At 53.3% G+C, this 17889-nt stretch overlaps 1 protein-coding gene and 1 long non-coding RNA gene across 4 annotated transcripts in view; one reads left to right on the top strand and one right to left on the bottom strand.

The window, feature by feature from the left end:
• Window positions 1–854: 854 nt before the first annotated feature.
• On the top strand, window positions 855–7310 carry LOC125133020 (uncharacterized). The gene is made up of 4 exons (XR_007136392.1): window positions 855–2189; window positions 2890–2973; window positions 4498–4714; window positions 6784–7310. It is a non-coding gene; the product is annotated as an uncharacterized LOC125133020 (long non-coding RNA).
• NECAB2 (N-terminal EF-hand calcium binding protein 2) overlaps window positions 5138–17889 on the bottom strand; it is a 42427-nt gene continuing 29675 nt past the window's right edge. For 2 of the 3 annotated variants that reach the window (XM_047790985.1, XM_047790986.1), the window contains 5 exons: window positions 10186–10239; window positions 9529–9641; window positions 6757–6834; window positions 6158–6249; window positions 5138–5650 (listed from right to left, as the gene is read on the bottom strand). In XM_047790985.1, coding sequence (XP_047646941.1) covers window positions 5622–5650; window positions 6158–6249; window positions 6757–6834; window positions 9529–9641; window positions 10186–10239 — 366 coding nt within the window. In that variant the 3' untranslated portion in view covers window positions 5138–5621. Of the gene's footprint in view, window positions 5651–6054; window positions 6250–6756; window positions 6835–9528; window positions 9642–10185; window positions 10240–17889 lie in introns of those variants that run through there. The other variant, XM_047790984.1, reaches the window with a different exon arrangement.

Consider the following 17889-nt stretch of genomic DNA (forward strand, 5'->3'; position numbering starts at 1 on the left):
GCTTCTCATTTGGGCATCTGCTGGTTTGGAGGGTTTTCTGGCACAGTGGTCAGGACGGTCTCAGGGTCCTGCGGCTGCCCTGCCCGTGACCCCCAGCTGGAGGCTTCCCGCAGTGGAAATGCCTCCCCTCACAGGCTGGAGGCTAGACGTCAGGGGCAAGGTGTGGGCAGGGCCGCCGGAATTCCTACAACCTCAACTTTGCTTGATCACTCAATTGGGACCTGCAAAGATCCTATCTCCCAGTAAGCTCACATGCACAGGTTCTCAGGGTTAAGGCTTCAAGGTAGCCTTCTGGGGGCACAGTTGAACCCATAACCTGAGGTAGAACCCTGCTCTGGGGTGTTGGGGTCAAAGACACGAGGTGAGGGCATGGCTTGATGGACGAGAGCCCAGGGGAGCTTTGGGGTGGCACCTATTAGGGATGGTAGTGCCCTCAAGCTGATCTCCGGCCAGGGCACAGGGATGCCAGAATCCTGCCTTTGACCAGGAACTGCCCAGAGCCATCCACACAACCTGTCCATGGCCCCTCTCTAGAAGGGGTGCCCCAAGGAGAGCCTCCTCCCCTTCCCCTGGCTGGATCCGAAGAGCCAGGAGGCCACGTGTGCTGTCTGGTCCGTGGTTCCTTCCTGACCCCACCCTATTCCGGGGTGAGAGGAGCAGGGGTCTGCCTAGGGCTGGGGTGGGGAGGAGGATGGGGCCAGCTGCTCCCGTGTCGCCATGCTTGCCCGAGCTGACCCGGCCCGGGACCCCCTGGATGATGTTGCTGGATTCAGGCCACTCCTCCTCTGTCCTGGGATGTCTTCCAGAAACCAGCAGTGCCAGAGCCAGAGCGGACACCTCCCTCCAGGTAGGCAGCAGCCATGCTCTGTGTGTGTGTGTGTTTGTGTCTGTGTCCAGTTGGTGGTGACAGAACCATTTTGGAGTTGTCTTTGTCCAGCCTCTCCAGCTGTATTGCATTTTTTTGAGATGTAATTAATTTACATACCGCAAAGCCCACCCTTTAAAGTGTCAGTTCAGTGTGTGGCAGATGCACAGTGATGCAGCCATCCTGATAGCTAGCCTGTGTGTTACCATCGCCCCCGAAGAAACCAAGGACTCATGGCCGCGACTCTGCATCCCGCCCTCTCTCCAGTTCCCAGTAACCAGGGAGCTGCTTTCTGTCTCTAGGGATTTGCCTTTTGGGACCTTCCATACGGATGGACTCACAAGATTTGTGGCTTTTTTGTGGCTTAGCTTAACGTTTTCAAACGCATCCATTTACAGGGGAATCAACCGAGGCCTGAGAAAGTCCAGGCCGCCTGTCCTGTGAGGTGCAGGGTTGGGGTGGGGACTGATTTGGGGTTAAATTACATCGTCTGTTTCCTTTTCACTCCAGGGAGTGGCCAAGCGGGGGTGGGGGCAGGGATGGGGCTCTGCCCCCCAGTGCCGTGGCTGTGGGGGAGACTCCGACCCCATGAGGGGGACACGGGACTCTTCTCTGAGTGCTCTGTGACCAGCCCCACCTGGATCTGCCACTCCCTGCAGGGGTCACAGCGTCCTCTTGGACGCCAGCCTCGGAACCTCCACATGTGCCGGGAAAACGGAGTTTATGGAGCATTTCCCACCCTGGCAGTGGCAGCGGCCAGTCGGCCCGGTCGCTCACTCGCCATTTCTACCCGGGGACCCCTCTCAGGAGGAAAGGGTCGTATCCTAGAGTGAGGCAGAGCGAGTTAAGTGGCTTCAGAGTCTGACAACTGGTTTCAAATGTTCCCCATTTGCTTTCTCAAGATTTGGGAAGTTAATGAGCCTCTCCTAAGAATCAGTCTCCCCACCAGCAAAACAGAGCAGGCTGCTTGTGTACCACGTGACCTGGGCTTACTGTGTGACAGCTGAAGGCGATGTGTGTCCAGCAGCGACCGGGGGACCCAAGCGCCGGTCCTCTGCTTTCCAGAAAAACTCGAGTAGTCAGTGAGCACTGAGCCTGAGCAGCCCAGGGAAACGACGTGGGCCTCGCCCCCAGGCAGGAAAGCAGTGGGGTTGGGAGGGACCTGACTCGGGTGCTGAGAGGAGATGAGGGCGGGGGACAGGGCTTTCCATCTCCATTTCTGACAGGCCCAGGCGTGCCCCCGCTCCGACCGAGCTCACATCAATCACGAGGGCCAAGGACGGACCATGCTGGTGCCCCCTGACGTCTGAGCTCAGGGAGGCAGGTAGGAACGCGCCCCCCTCCCCATGTCCTGCCCCAGCACTAAGCCCCCGCCACCCCCCCCCGAGTTTGGGACAGCGGTCGGCGGGGGAGGAAGGGCTCCAGCGGCGCCGTGCACGGGATCTAGGTGGTATCACTGGGCTCCGAGCACGAGCCCCGGGTCTGAACACCTGAGCCGGCTGCCAGCTCCTTCCCTGCTCTGTGACCTTGGCCCTGAAAGGCCCTCGTCCTCAAGGTGTTGACACGGTGAAAACCTCTGCGTGCTATTCTTTCTGCGTGCTATTCTTTCCGCGTGCTATTCTTAGCCTCGGTGTCCTTCCGCGGACCTAGAGCAGCAGCCTGCCTCTTCCCTCCCTTCTGGCCTCGGCTTTCCATCCTCTTTGTTCGCTCACCCGAAGTTAGGGCAGCCCCTCCCTCCCAGGACAGCAGGAAGGGTGGGCCGAGCCTGTCACTGGATCCCAGTCCATGGTGACCCCTGAGCTTGAGAGTAGAGCCCTGATGTCTCAAGGGGGAGCTGTGAATGGGGCCAAAAGCTGTTCTCAGCGGCTTGTTCTCCTGTTTGGGGTGGGTGGGGGGCTGCAGGGCACTCCTGTGACCTGGGCAGGTGCTTTTGCACTGGCCCCAGGCCCCCACACCACTGCACAGGGACACGGCCCCGGGCGCGATTGCCCCAGCACCTTAGGAGCTGCCCATGTCCCACACAGGATGGTGACCCCATGCCTCCTGGGGAGGATTTGCGTTTTGAACTGGACCTGGCCAGGAACCCAGGCGAACATCAGTTTGGACAGGTGAGTTGAGGGTAAGTTTTAAGAACTGAAATTCATGTAACCCTAAATTCACCATTTACAAGTGTGCAGTGCAGTGGCACTGAGTCCACTCGCAAGGTGGGGTCACCACCACTTCCGTCTGGTTCCCAAACGCCTCCCTGCTCTTGCCCCCTAGTCCTGGCAACCACTGATGGGTTTGCATTTCTATAGATTTGACTCTTCTGGCCATTTCCTGGGAGTGCCTGGCTTCTTCCACTCAGAATAATGTTTAAGGGTCACCCATGTCAGGGCCTGCTCAGTACTTCATTCCTCTTTTATGGCTGAATAATATTCCACGACACAGCTAGGCCCCATTCTGCCCATTCATCCACAGGTGGGCATGGGTGGTGTTTCTGCCCTTTGGCTATTGCGAATAAGCTGCTCTGAACATCTTTGCACAAGTACCTGCTTAAATGCGTCTGTTCTCTTGGGCATTGTATATACACCCAGGAGTGGAACTGCTGTGTCCTAGGGTAATTCCATCTTTAACCGCTTTCAGAGCCCGAGGGGGTATCCTAATGCATGAACATGGGGCTGTTGCTCCCCACATGTCTACACTGTGGGGGGAAGTGGTTGGAGCACAGGACTGGAGGCAGACATCTGCTCTGGGTTTGGAGAGCAGTGCCGCTTGCTTGCTGTGTGACCTCCGGTGAGTTGCTTGCCCTCTCTGGGTCTCGGTTTCCCTCCCTGCCTGTCATAGGATGGCGGTGGAAGCATGGCACCCACCCAGTGCCTGATGCTCTGCCTGGCACTGGAGTATATGTAGTGGAGGCTCACACCTTTTTGGGTTGAAAAACTTCTCTTCAGATCCTTTTCCACCCACTCAGAATGGGGGAGCTCTAAGTGCTCGTGGGCTGCCGTCGGCACAGTTTCACATGATGGGGAGAGCTCGGGCAGGCGGGAGGCCCGACAGCCCAGTTCCAGTTCTGCAGCTGCGCCTCCAGGAGTCTACCCGCCCCCCACCACCAAAAAGTCTTCTTCAAGGAGCTGAGCTGCTCGGATGGTCCCAGCCTGAGGACCCCCTGCAGTGGCCTGAGCCAGGCAGCTCCTCATCCCCACAGTAGGGGCTTCTCCCCACTCTGCAGTTGAGAAAACCGGCTCTGAGAGACTGGCTGCAGGGACTGCTCGGGGGCACAGCTGGGACTTCATTCTGCATTTCCGCTTTCAGCAAGCCCCCGTGGCTTCTTGGTTTTGTGTGAGCGGCTGCCTCAAACCCTGAGAGCAGGGGGTGGGGCCCAAGGCGGGAGCAGGGCCCTGCCACAGCGAGCAGGGCCTGCAGGGCTCCAAGCAGCTGGACAGGACAGTGTGACAGAGCCTCCCCCGGAGGTGGTGGCTGCAGGAACGACCCCAGCTCCCAGCTGGGGCTGCGTGTTCAGAGCAGGAGCTGGAGAGTGGCCCGCCTGCTCCAGCCCTCAGCGTGGAGGCCCTTGTTCCCTCCGCTCCGCCAGCCGCCCTCTCCTTCCTGTCCCGAGACTTCTGAGTATTGTGTCTCTCCTGCTCCCCCAGAGAAATAGGAGCGAGGGAGTTACAGCGACAGAGGATCCAGAATTGGACCGCAGTCCTGCTGAAGCCTGGGCCTTGGTCCCCTTTCGTGCTGAAGCCTTTGTGTTCGGCTCCGAGCGGGTGGTGACCTTGAGGACCTTGGCACAGCCTGATTGAGTGGCTCGGTGTACCCCGGGGCCACTGGGCAGCAGCTCCGCCTCCAGAAGGGCTGTAGGCTAAGGTGAGTCAGGACCCACCCCAGTGGGAACAGATCACTGCGGCTCTGGTGTCCCTGGGGGCGGGCAGTCACCTCCCTGTCACACACCAGAGCTGGGAGGAGCAGGTGGCGCCTGCACCCGTCACAGGGAGGGGACCACCCTCAGCCTGGCCTCTCCTGGACCCTCCCCTGATTTCCGTCTCTGTCCGGTTGCTGACATAATCTGTAACCCCGAGGACAGACGCTTTGCTGAACGAAGTCTTACTGAACCAGGAGAGGGTCTTAAGGACCCCCCCAAACCTGGCATTTGTTGAAATACGTACCTCATAGTTATCACTTTACAGCTCAGAAATCTGGGGTGACGGGGCTCGTCGGGGCCCCCATGCATCCTGGCCACAGCACACTGCCCAAGCTTATCGTCATCAACTAGAAACCGGGAGACAAACACGCAGCGGTCCCCAGCGGGATTTTATTTGGTTCTGTCCCGGGCTGCTTGCCTCACAGGGCACTGGCTACTCGGGATCTACGGCCGCCTGCGGGCTCGGCCCGGGCCTAGGGCGGGCACTACAGGGTCTCGGCTCCTACCAGGTAGAGTGGCAACCAGGAGGGGGAAAGGCGGGGAGTCCTGCTGAGGCCAGGCCGGCCGGGGACATGGGGGCTGGTCATGCGATGGGGGAGGCAGGGGCTGCCTCCAGGAAGCCCCCCCTCCCCACTGCGCTCTGGCTCCAGCAGGGCCCCAGCAGCTCAGATGGTGCTCTGCCACCAAGGGGGGGGGGCGGGAGCTGGGGGGGCCCTCCTTCACTTCTGACAGCAGGAGAGACATTGGTATTTGGAGTATATGGAAAAGAGCTCGGATACCAAAGGTGCTAGAAAAGAGTGGTCGTCCTTCCTCAGAGGGAGCCGGGCGGGTGGCAGGCTCGTCCATGGGGCCTCAGTCGTGGCCCAGGGTGCACCAGGCGGCTGGGAGGGGACAGGAGAGAGGGGGTACTGAGGCTATGGGACAGCAGCCCCTTCTCTGTGTCCTGTCCCTCCCCTAGCCGGTGCCAGCTCTGCAGAGAGCGCCCTGGGGATGGTGGTGCACAAAGCAAGGCACAGGGTCCCTGGAGGGCGTGAGGATGCTTGCCTGTGGTCCCAGGGGCAAGTCTCGTGCCCGTGGAAGGAATGAGGGTGGGGACACCACCGCAGGGCCTGCCTGGGACGTGGGGAACTTTCTGGGCCTATGGCAGGCCCACCACCTGCTGGGATCGCCCCCCAGCCTTTGGTCGTGCCTGAGGCCTGGCCTCCCTGCCCCACCACCCTTTCACCCCCTGGGGAACTCAGCTGGGGCTCCAGCGCCAGCAGCTGAAGGACAAAATGCCAGCAGCTGAAGGACAAAATAGGAGTCTGGCAGGCCTGGGCCTCAGCCCGCCACTTCTACGTGGCCTGGGGCGTCCCCATTCCCTGAGGCCAGGCTTCCCCGTCCCCTACCTGGCACCGCGATCCGGGAGAGCACCTCGGGCTGGCTCAGCGTGTCCACCTTGACGTGGCGGAAGGCCTTGCACACGGGGCTCTGCAGGTGCCTGCAACAGGGGGAGCCACCGGTGAGCCGCCAGGGGCCCCTTCTGACCCTGGCTCTGCCGGGGCTGGGGGCTTAGACACCTGGCAGGCGAGCCCAGGGCTGACTGCTGGGGGCGCGGGGAGAACAGCCTGGTGCTCGCCTCCCCACGACCAACCTTAAATGGAAGAACTTACTTGCAGGATTTGCTCCTTGGGCAGTTTCAAAATAAGAACAACTTGGGCCTCAGCTGCCACGGCTGGTCGGGTACCCCGATTCAGAGCCCAGCCTCCGAGGGCCATGAGGGGTCACATCGCCTTAAGAAAGGCCACCCCCAGCTGCACTGAGGGCCAGCATCCTGAGTGGTGGGCGCAGCTGGAACCCCAACTCTGATCAGCAGCCCCCCGCCCCCCCCCCCCCGCCCGCACCCGCTGGGACTCAGGGCCTGGAAGCGGGGGCCAGCCCGCCCCTTCCCCGCGTCCCACCAAACCCACCCGGAAGCCTCGTCAGCCCCGGGCGCGGCCAGGCTCACCTCTTCCACTCCTCCTCCGTCTCCCAGAACTCGTAGACCACGAAGGTGACACCGTCTGCCAGCCTCACGGCCGTGACACTGCAGGGAGACGAGAGACCCGCATCAGTGGAGGGACCGGGCTGCCACCTGCCTGCTTGTTCAGGCCCCTCCCCTCTGCACCAGACGGGGCGTCCTCAGAGCCAGTCCCCGGGGGGCTCTGAGACCCTGGAAACGCAAGGTTGGTAGAAGCCACAGTGGCAGGAGTGGTCCAGGACAAGCGACTTGTCCCCACCCCGAGGCTACTTCAGAACATGTGACCTTCCTCATCAGAACCACCCAAAGCCTCCACATGGTCTGGGAACCTCCACTTGCCGTGGGTGCGGCCCTAAAAAGACAAAAGACAAAAAATGTTAAGCAGAGGAAGGGGGCGGGGATGTTGCCAGTGAGAAATTTCCCAGCGGAGGTTGGTTGAGAGGTTTTAAAAGAAATAGGCTCAATTTTGTTTTAGTTTTGGTGTGACTCCCTGAATCTTCAATAAAAGTCTACTCAAAAAAATAAAAGTATCTCCCACCTGCCACGTTTCTCCTTCATCATCCCTATTTTTTTTTTTTTTTTTAAGGCTGCACCTGGGGCATATGGAGGTTCCCAGGCTAGCGGTCGAATCGGAGGTACAGCCACCTGCCTATGCCAGAGCCACGCCAGATCCAAGCTGTGTCTGTGATCTACACCTCAGCCCATGGTAATGCTGGATCCTTAACCCACTGAGCGAGGCCAGCGATTGAACCTGCATCCTCATGAATTCGGGTCAGATTTGTTTCTGCTGAGCCACGACGGGAATTTACGTAATCCCTAATTTAATCCTTAAAAGTAGGAGCATCAGACGTGGTCCCAATCCCAGGGGACCAGTGGCTTACCTGTATGAACCGCAGACCATCTGCCTCTTTGGAAACAGGACGGATAGACCCTGGCTGGAGGCCCCCCCCTGCCCAGGGGAAGGAGCCTCCAAGGCGGTGGCCCCCTGGAGAGGTGGGGGCCAGAGTCTCATCCTTTAAAGGCGCCCCATCTGCCCTCTCACTGCGTTCTGGGTCCCCGTCCTCTTTCCTGTGCTCAGCAGCTCAGAGCCCCAAGCCTCCCCTCCAAGGGGATGTCCTGCCCTGGGGGGGGGGGGGTGGCTGCCGTGTCTCTACAGGCAGTTCCAGGTTCTGCCCTGTAGGACAGAGCATGGAAACAAGGCCGCATAGTGTCAGTAGCTCATTGCGTTCCAGCCTATTATCACCCGTGAGGCTGAGAGAAGGGGGGCTGGGCATGCAGGGCCCCCCACTCCCACGGCCCTTCCAAAAGGCACACCCCCATTATGGGTCTGGCCCTCTGTTGACAGAGGTCACCGAGCAGCGTGGTTCATCTAAGCCTGCTTACGGCAGCAGGGCGAGGGCAGCAATTATGCTGACTGCATGCTCTTGGCCAAGGCACTGATTGCTTTTCAGTGGGGGCAGGGGGAAGAGACCTCTGGGCAGATGGGGAGACACAGCAAAGCTCGGGGTGCAGGGAGGACACGCAGTCATTCAACAAACAGAAGGGAAACTCCGAGGTCTGCTGCCTCCTCTCGTCCCCCCTCAGCCCCCTCTCCTTCCACGTTTTCTCCCGTGGTGACCACACAGCTCCTGGGACTCTAGGTGACCTCTCTTGCACCCACCACGCACAAGGTCTCCCCACCTGCAAGTCAGCACCTCCATGGGCATGTGGAGTTGAATGTGGCTCGTGTGACATCCCCGCCCCCAGCCCTGACCTTCCCCGACTTCCCAGCTCAGCACGCGGCCCGAGCCTCGATCAAGTTTCTGAAGCCAAAGAATCTCGGATTCCACACGCCGCCTCCTTCTACACCGGCCCCATCTCAGCCACGGCCAAGTGCGGTCAGCCTCGCTCCAAAACAGATCCCAGCTCTGCCCAGGGCGGGCCAAGGCCAAGTGCCCCTCTGGGGGCGGGCAGTGCCTCTCTCCCTGGCTGCCCAGCAGCACGCTTGTCCTCACCCCTTCTTCACACAAGGGCCAAAGGGTCCCCTCCTGCCTCATCCTCTCCCAAGTGGTCCCTGGTACCTGGACCAGGCAGAGGCTTTGGGTGGACACGAGAGGGGCCTGTCACCGCCCTGGCCCTCTCCCACCCTCGCTCTGTCGTGCCACACCGGCTGCTGGCTGGTCACCTGCCTCCGGTTCTGGGGCTGCTCCTCACTCAGGCCTCAGTGCAGGTGCAGCCCCTCCCCTGAGCCCCCTCCTCCCTAGGCTCTGCCCCCGAGGCCTGGAGTCTACAGCTACTGTCTGCTGGGCACTGAAGGGGGGTTGGGGGGGGCTACAGATGGGAGATGGGGCTCTCGCTCCTCTGGGACCACCCCCAGCACGGAGGAGAGCTGCCGGCCTCTGGCTCTGAAGCCACGGGCAGCAGAGGTTGAGGCCCCTGAGGGCAGCCGCACAGCAGCTATAGCAGCTAATATGGAGCGGGCACTGGGGTGGCACTGGCTACCTGCCTCCATGGTCCTGACCTCATGGATGCCTCCAGCCACCCCAGGGAGCGGGTCCTGTGAACGGTCCCACTTTACAGATGAGTAAGTTGAGGTCAGGGAGAGGACGGCAATTGCCACGTTTGCACAGCAAGGAAGAGCCTGAGCTAAGACTTGAAGCCAGCGCCTGTCACCACCCAGCTCCTGCAGCGACCCTGCTAGGCACTTCTCTGGGGTCTGGAGTGTTCTTAGGAGTGAGGCTGGTCCCCCGGCCCCCAGTCCCCCACCCCCGGCCTACTCACTGGAAGCAGTGCCTGGCTCCGGAGGTGCCCCGCAAGTATTGACGCAGGGAGCCCAGGAACTCCCCCAGCTGCTCGGGACACACGGCCATCTCCTGCCGGATGAGCTGCAGATGCTGTGGGGACACGGGGCGAGTCAGCCGGCCCTCCCCCACCCAGTTCCCATCCCCCAGGCCGGGACCCAGCCCACCCCCCCCCCCCCCCCCGGCAGGACAGGGCAATTTGGCCAAAGTAAAACCCACCCCACTGCACACACACTTTTCTTACACATGAAAACTGGTGAAAAATGAGTAAAATTAAGATTAAGCCAAATGCAGGAAGCAGTCCCATCAATGCTGGAAAACAGGCAAGGCGGTTTCAGGGGGTTCTAGAGAGATTGGGAGCTGCCTGCAAGACACCGGGTCCGAGACAGCGCAAAAGGAGTGACCCGGAAATTGTTTCTGATTTCATCAGTGTTTTGACATCACTGTCTTTCTGACCCCACTGCACCAGGCCAAACTGGTCACAGCCCTGGAGCCTCGAAGAGCATGCCTGGGGGTGGGGTGGCCAAGTGTGGGGGCTGCAGGTGGTGGTCCGGGGGTGGGGGGAGTTGTCAGGGACATAGAGCCACCTGCACCTTGCATCCTGGCTCAGGCAGGGGTGGGGCCCCGAGGTCCTCACCATATTGGTGCCTTCTTCATCCAAGAGATGCTGCTGAAGGTCAAACCACAGGGTCTGTAACAGCAAAGTGGGAAGAGGTGCTGGAGACAGAGGCCACCTCTGCCAGGGAGGCTTCCAACAGCATCGCAATGACCTCCGAGCACCCAGGGCCATCACAGAGCGCCAGCCCCTCTTCCCCAAGCTTCAGGGGGCTCTGGAGTCCCTGAGCAGGTGGGAGCTCCCAGGGGCCATGGTCAGCCCAGGCTCCGGGCACAGGGCTGGCTCAGAGGAGATCCCTGAAGCCAGGCTGGCAGACCAAGTAGAGGAAGTGGCACAGATCGCTCATGGCTGTGGCATCTGGGGGCAATGGAGCCACAGAGGCCAAGCAGAGCTGCTTCAGAGACCACACAGGAGGCTCTGTTCTGAATCCATGATGCTGGGTTTTGGCCCCAATTGTGGGCAACAGCATTGAGCTTCTGCCACAACTTCCAAGTCACTGCCAATTGTAACCCCTGGGGCCTCGTGGTCCGAGCTCGCTGGCCTCCCGCAGACCCTGGGCTAAACACTGTATACCTAAATCTTACTAAACTTTCCAGACTCCCTGAGGCCGAAGCTGCCCCACCGTGAGCTCTATGGAAGCGGGAACCCTATAGGCTCTCTTCCGACCACGTGCTGGCATCTGTAATGGTGCCTGGTACCGCATGCACACGCAGGGGTCACTGTTTCAGAACAGAGAACCTCAAGGCCACGAAAAGGTCAAAGGTCAGAGCCCGAGTCTGAGGCTGGGCCCCTCGCCGCCTCATCCACAGAATCATGAACCTTCTTCCTTTAACTCGGGCACCCCACTCAGTGCCACCTCTGTGCCCACCTCTGTCCATCCAACACCAGGACGGCCCATGTCTGTGACACGATCCCACACCCAGGTCTGTCTTCCCTACACAAGCACGTGAGTGAGGCACGTCAGCTGGTTGCTGAGGAAAACAGAGTGGCAGATGCGCAGGCCCCAGACCCTTGCAGTCACCACCTGCAAATTCTTTTTTTTTTTCTTTTTTTAGGGCTTCTCATGCAGCATATGGAGGTTCCCAGGCTAGGGTCCAATCGAAGCTGCAGCTGCTGGCCCACACCACAGCCACAGGAATGTGGGATCCAAGCCATGACTTTGACCCACACCATAGCTCACGGCAATGCTGGATCCTTAACCCACCAAGTGAGGCCAGGGATCGAACCCGTGTCCTCAAGGATACTAGTTGGGATGGTAACCTGCTGAGCTGCAATGGGAACGTCCCTGAAATTCTTAATATTTGAACCAAGGGTCATACACACTCATTTTGTGCTGGGCCCATGAATTACACAGCCAGTCACAGGGAGGGACTGACTTTTTGGGGACATGGGTGTGGATGTAGGTTTTGTTGGTGGCCAAGGTCTGCCTAGCAGGGCATGTCTTTCCATCATTTTAAAACTGTGTAGCTATTGGAGTTCCCGTCGTGGCGCAGTGGTTAACAAATCTGACTAGGAACCATGAGGTTGGGGTTCGATCCCTGCCCTTGCTCAGTGGGTTAATGATCCAGCGTTGTCGTGAGCTGTGGTGTAGGTTGCAGACGCGGCCCGGATCCCGCGTTGCTGTGGCTCTGGCGTAGGCTGGTGGTGGCTACAGCTCTGATACGACCCCTAGCTTGGGAACCTCCATATGCCTTGGGAGCAGCCCAAGAAATAGCAAAAAGACAGAAAACGAACAAACAAAAACAAAACAAAACAAAAAAACTGTGTAGCTATTCATTTTCTATCCTGAAACTTTACCAAATTCATTAATGAGTTCTAAGAGTTTTCTGGTAGCGTCTTTGGGATTTTCTATGTATAGTATCAAGTCATCTGCAAACAGCTACAGTTTTAATTCATCTCTTGAATTCCTATACACTAACAACAAGAGATCAGAGAGAGAAATTAAGGAAACAATCCCATTGACCATTGCATGAAAAAGAATAAAATGCTTAGGAATAAGCCTACCTCAAGAGGCAGAAGATCTGTACTCTAAAAACTACATGATGCTGATGAAAGAAATCAAAGATGACACGAACAGATGGAACAATATACCATGCTCTTGGACTGGAAGAATCAACACAGTCAAAATGACTGTACCACTCAAGGCAGTCCACAGATTCAATGCAATCCCTATCAAATTACTAAGAGCATTCTTCACAGAACTGGAACAAAATTTTTTTAAATTTGTATGGTAACACAAAAGACCTCAAATAGCCAAAGCAATCTTGCAAAAGTAAAACAGAACTGGAGGAATGAGGCTTCTAGACCTCAGACTACACTACAAAGCTACATCGATAAAAACACTATGGTACTGGCACAGAAACAGGAATATCTCAAAGGAACAGGAAAGAAGGGCAAGAAATAAACCCAGGCACCTATGGAAACTAATCTATGACAAAGGAGGCAAGAATATACAACGGAAAAAAGACAGTCTCTTCATTAAATACTGCTGGGAAAACTGGACAGCTATATGCAAAAAAAATGAAATTAGAACATTCTCGAACACCATACATGAAAATACACTCAAAGTGCATTAAATTTAAGTCCAGGTACGATAAAACTCCTAAAGGAAAAAACAGGCGGAACACTCTGACATAAATCACAACACTATCTTTTTGGATCCACTCCTAGAGTAATGAGAATAAAAACAAAGATAAACAAATGGGACCCAGTTACAATTAAAAGCTTCTACACAGCAAAGGAAATTATTACTCTTTTTTGTTTGTTTTTTGCCTTTTCTAGGGCCGCTCCCATGGCATATGGAGGGTCCCAGGCTAGGAGTCTAATCGGAGCTGTAGCCACCACCCTACATCACAGACACAGCAACACCAGATCCGAGCCATATCTGCGACCTATGCCACAGCTCACAGCAACGCTGGATCCTTAACCCACTGAGCAAGGCCAGGGATCGAACCCACAACCTCATGGTTCCTTGTCGGATTCATTAACCACTGAGCTATGACGGGAACTCCAAAGGAAACCATTTTTTTAAAAAATGAAAAGACAACCCACAGAATGGCAGAAAACCCCTGCAAACAAGCAACCAACAAGGGATTAATCTCCAAAATATATAAATAGCTCATGCACCTCAATATCAAAACACCAGCAATGCAGGAGTTCCTGTAGTGGCTCAGTGGTGATGAACCTGACTAGGATCCATGAGGACACAAGTTCAATCCCTGGACTCACTCAGTGAGTTAAAGGATCTGGTGTTGCAATGGCTGTGGTGTAGGCTGGCGCCTACAGCTCTGATCTGACCCCTAGCCTGGGAACTTCCATATGCTGTGCATGTGCTCCTAAAAAGACAAAACAAACAAAAACCCCAGCAATCAAGGACACTCTACTCAGCAAGGTTATCATGTAAAATATAAGGAGAAATAAAGAATTTCTCAGACAAGCGAAAACTAAAAGAATACAGCAATACTAAACCTATCCTAAGAGAAATATTGAAAGGTCTTCTCTAAATAGAAAAGAAGTAAGAAGATATAGGATGGAGATATTGGAAGCAAGGAGATACAGATACTGGAAAACTGGAAAGCAGTCACTTAAGTAAGCGTGAATACATATCAAAGAGAAAAAAAACTATTTGTGAAAGCAATAATAAACAAAAGGAAGAACAAAAGGATAAACATGAAGATGGAAAAAAGGACAGTCAAAATCATAAAATGTGGGGAAGGAGAGTAAGAACATCTAGATTCTTTTCTTTAGAATGTGTTTGAGCCCATAGGACTACAATACAAAGTAAGCACATATAGGAAAGGTTAACATACTTACAGAGCAACCACAAATCAAAAACAAACAATAGATTCACAAAAACAAAAAAGAACACAAGCATAAAAATAAAATGAAATGATCAAACCACAAAATGAAAGGAACCAAGAAGAAACATAGAATCAACTGGAAAACAAGGTTTAAAACAGCAGTAAATACATATATATCAATAATTACCTTAACTGTTCAATGGGCTGAAGGCTCCAACCCAAAGTCAGAGTGGCAGATTGGATAAAAAAAAGAAATAACCAACAGTCTACAATATACTGCCTACAAGAGACTCACCCTGGGGCAAAGGACACATAAATTGAAAGTGAGGGGATGGAAAAATGTTTCATGCAAATGGAAATGGAAAGTGGGAGTAGTAATACTCTTATCAGACAAAACAGACTGTAAAACAGAAGTCACTGAGAAAGATAAAGGACACTATTTAATGATAAAAGGATCAATTCAAGAAGAGGACATTACACGCGTCAATATATATGTCCCTAACACAGAGGCACCCAAATGCATAAAACAAATATTAACAGATATAAAAGCAGAACTTGATGGGAATACAATTATAGCATGAGACTTTAACACCCCACTCACACCAACAGACAGATCTTCTAGACAGAAAACCAACAAGGCAAGAGAGATCCTAAATGACACAATAGAACAGTTAGACTTAATTGATTTTTTCCAGGACATTACATCTAAAAACCCCAGAATATTTAGACTCTTTTAAAGTGCACATACAACAATCTCTAGAAATGACCAGATACTAGGTCACAAAACTAACTTCAACAAGTTTAAGGGTATAGAAATTATTTCAAGCATCTGCTCTGACCACAACAGCATGAAACTAGAAATCAACCAAGGGAAAAGAAGTGAGAAAAAACCAACTATATGGAGACTAAACAATATTCTACAAAACAAACAAACAAAAAACAAAACAAAACACAACACAATAGGTCGATGAGGAAATCAAAAAGGAAATTTAAAAATACTGTGAGATAACAAAAGAAAAGCCAAAAACCAAATGATCATCTCAACAGAGGCAGAAAAAGCATTACAAAATCCAAAATCCATTCATGATAAAAACTTTTACCAGGAGTTCCCGTCGTGGCGCAGTGGTTAACGAATCCGACTAGGAACCATGAGGTTGCGGGTGTGGTCCCTGCCCTTGCTCAGTGGGTTAACGATCCGGCGTTGCCATGAGCTGTGGTGTAGGTTGCAGACGCGGCTCGGATCCCACGTTGCTGTGGCTGTGGCTCCGATGAGACCCCTAGCCTGGGAACCTCCATATGCCGCGGGAGTGGCCCAAAGAAATAGCAAAAAGACCAAAAAAATAAACAACAACAACAAAAAACCTTTTACCAAAGTGGGTATAGAGGGAACATACCTTAACATAATCAAAGCCATTTATGACAAATTCACAGCAAATATAATACTCAATGGAGAAAAGCTGAAAGCCTTCCTGCTAAAATCTGGAACAACACAAGTATGCCCATTCTCACCACTTTTATTTGGTATAGTATTGGAAGTCCTAGCCACAGCGATCGGACAAACAAAAGAAATAAAAGGTATCCAAACAGGAAGAGAAGAGGTAAAATTGTCACTGTATGCACATGACATGATTCTTTATATAGAAAACCCTGGAGTTCCCGTCGTGGCGCAGTGGTTGACGAATCCGACTAGGAACCATGAGGTTGCGGGTTCGGTCCCTGGCCTTGCTCAGTGGGTTAACGATCCGGCGTTGCCGTGAGCTGTGGTGTAGGTCGCAGACGTGGCTCGGATCCCGCACTGCTGTGGCTCTGGCGTAGGCTGGTGGCTACAGCTCCGATTCGACCCCTAGCCTGGGAACCTCCATATGCTGTGGAAGCGGCCCAAGAAATAGCAACAACAACAACAATAACAACAACAAAAGACAAAAAAAAAAAAAGAAAAAAGAAAACCCTAAAGACTCCACACAAAAAGTACTTGAAGTGATCAATGAATTCAGCAAAGTAGTAAGACACAAGATTAACATTCAGAAATTGGTTGCATTTCTGTATACTGACAATGAAATATTAGAAAAGGAATATAAAAATACAGTATCACTTAAAATTGCACTCCCCCAAGAGTTCCCATTGTGGTGCAGTGGAAAAGAATCCGACTAGGAACCATGAGGTTGCAGGTTCAATCCCTGGCCTCATTCAGTGGCTTAAGGCTCTGGCATTGCCAAGTGCTGTGGTGTAGGTTGCAGACACGGCTTGGATCCTGCGTAGCTGTGGCAGAGGCTGGCACCTGTAGCTCTGACTTGACCCCTAGCCTGGGAATCTCCATGTGCTGTGGGTGCGGTCCTAAAAAGATAAGGAAGGAAGGAAGGAAGAAAGAAAAAAAAATCCAGCCCCCAAAATTACATACCTAGGAATAAACCTGACCAAGGAGTGGAAGGACTTAAATGCTGAGAACTATAAAACATTAATTAAGGAAATAAAAGAGGATTCAAAAGAAATAGAAAGATATTCCAGGCTCCTAGATTGGAAGAACAAATATTGTTAAAATGGCCATCCTACCCAAAGCAATCTACAGATTCGATGCAATCCCTATCAAATTACCCATGACACTTTCCTTTTTTTTTTTTTTTAGGGCCACACCCATGGCATATGGAGGTTCCCAGGCTAGGGGTCGAATCAGAGCTACAGCTTCTGGCCTACACCACAGCCACAGCAATACCAGATCTGAGCCATATCTGAACCATAGAAGACTTCTATCTGAACCATAGAAGACTCAGAATTGCCAAAGTAATCCTGAGGGGAAAAAACAAGCAGGAGGCATAACTCTCCCAGATTTCAGATGATACAATAAAGCTCCAGTAATCAGTACAGTGTGGTACTGGTGCAAAAACAGACACACAGACCAATGGAACAGAATATAGAACCCAGAAACAAACCCAGATGTGTATGGTCAATTAATCTTCGACAAAGGAGGCAAGAATATGAAATGGGAAAAGTGTCTTCAGCAAGTGGTGCTGGGGAAACTTGACTGCTCCATGTCAATCAATGAAACTAGAACATACCCTCACACCATGCCCAAAAATAAACTCAAAATGGCTTAAAGACTTAAACATAAGACGCGATCAAACTCCTAGAAAAGAACATAGGTAAAACATTTCCTGACATCAACTGCACAAACGTTTTCTTAAGTTAGTCTCCCAAAGCAATAGAAATAAAAACAAAAATAAGCCGATGGGACCTAGCCAAACTTACAAGCTTTTGCACAGCAAAGGAAACCATTAAAAAAAAAGAAAAAAAAAAAAAAGAACCTACAGAATAGGGGGAAATGTTTCCTTGATGCAACCAAGAAGGGCTTAATCTCCAAAATATACAAACAACTCATACAACTCAACAACAACAACAAAAGAACAACCTAATTGAAAAATGGGCAGAAGACCTAAACAGACATTTCTCCAAAAGAGACATACGGATGGGCAACAAGCACATGAAAAAATGCTCGAGATCACCCATTATTAGAGAAATCCAAATCCAAACTACAGGAGCTGGACTACATCCTCTCTGCCATGTGAGGGCACAGTGAGAAGATGGCTGCCCACAAACCAGCAAGAGAGCCCTCGCCTAGGAGTTCCTGTCGTGATGCAATGGTTAATGAATCCAACTAGGAACCATGACATTGCGGGTTTGATCCCTGGCCTTGCTCAGTGGGTGAAGGATCTGGTGTTGCTGTGGCTGTGGTGTAGGCCGGCAGCTACAGCTCCGGTTAGACTCCTAGCCTGGGAACCTCCATATGCTGCAGGCATGACCCTAGAAAAGACAAAAAAAAAAAAGAAAGAAAAAAAATAGAAGAAATCAATAAAACCAGGAGCTGGTTCTCTGGAAGGGTCAACACAGTGATAAACCTCTGACCAGGCTCACCAAGAAGAGAGGGAACCCC

The sequence above is a fragment of the Phacochoerus africanus genome, chromosome 8 (assembly GCF_016906955.1).
Source record: "Phacochoerus africanus isolate WHEZ1 chromosome 8, ROS_Pafr_v1, whole genome shotgun sequence".
Lineage (NCBI taxonomy): Eukaryota > Metazoa > Chordata > Mammalia > Artiodactyla > Suidae > Phacochoerus > Phacochoerus africanus.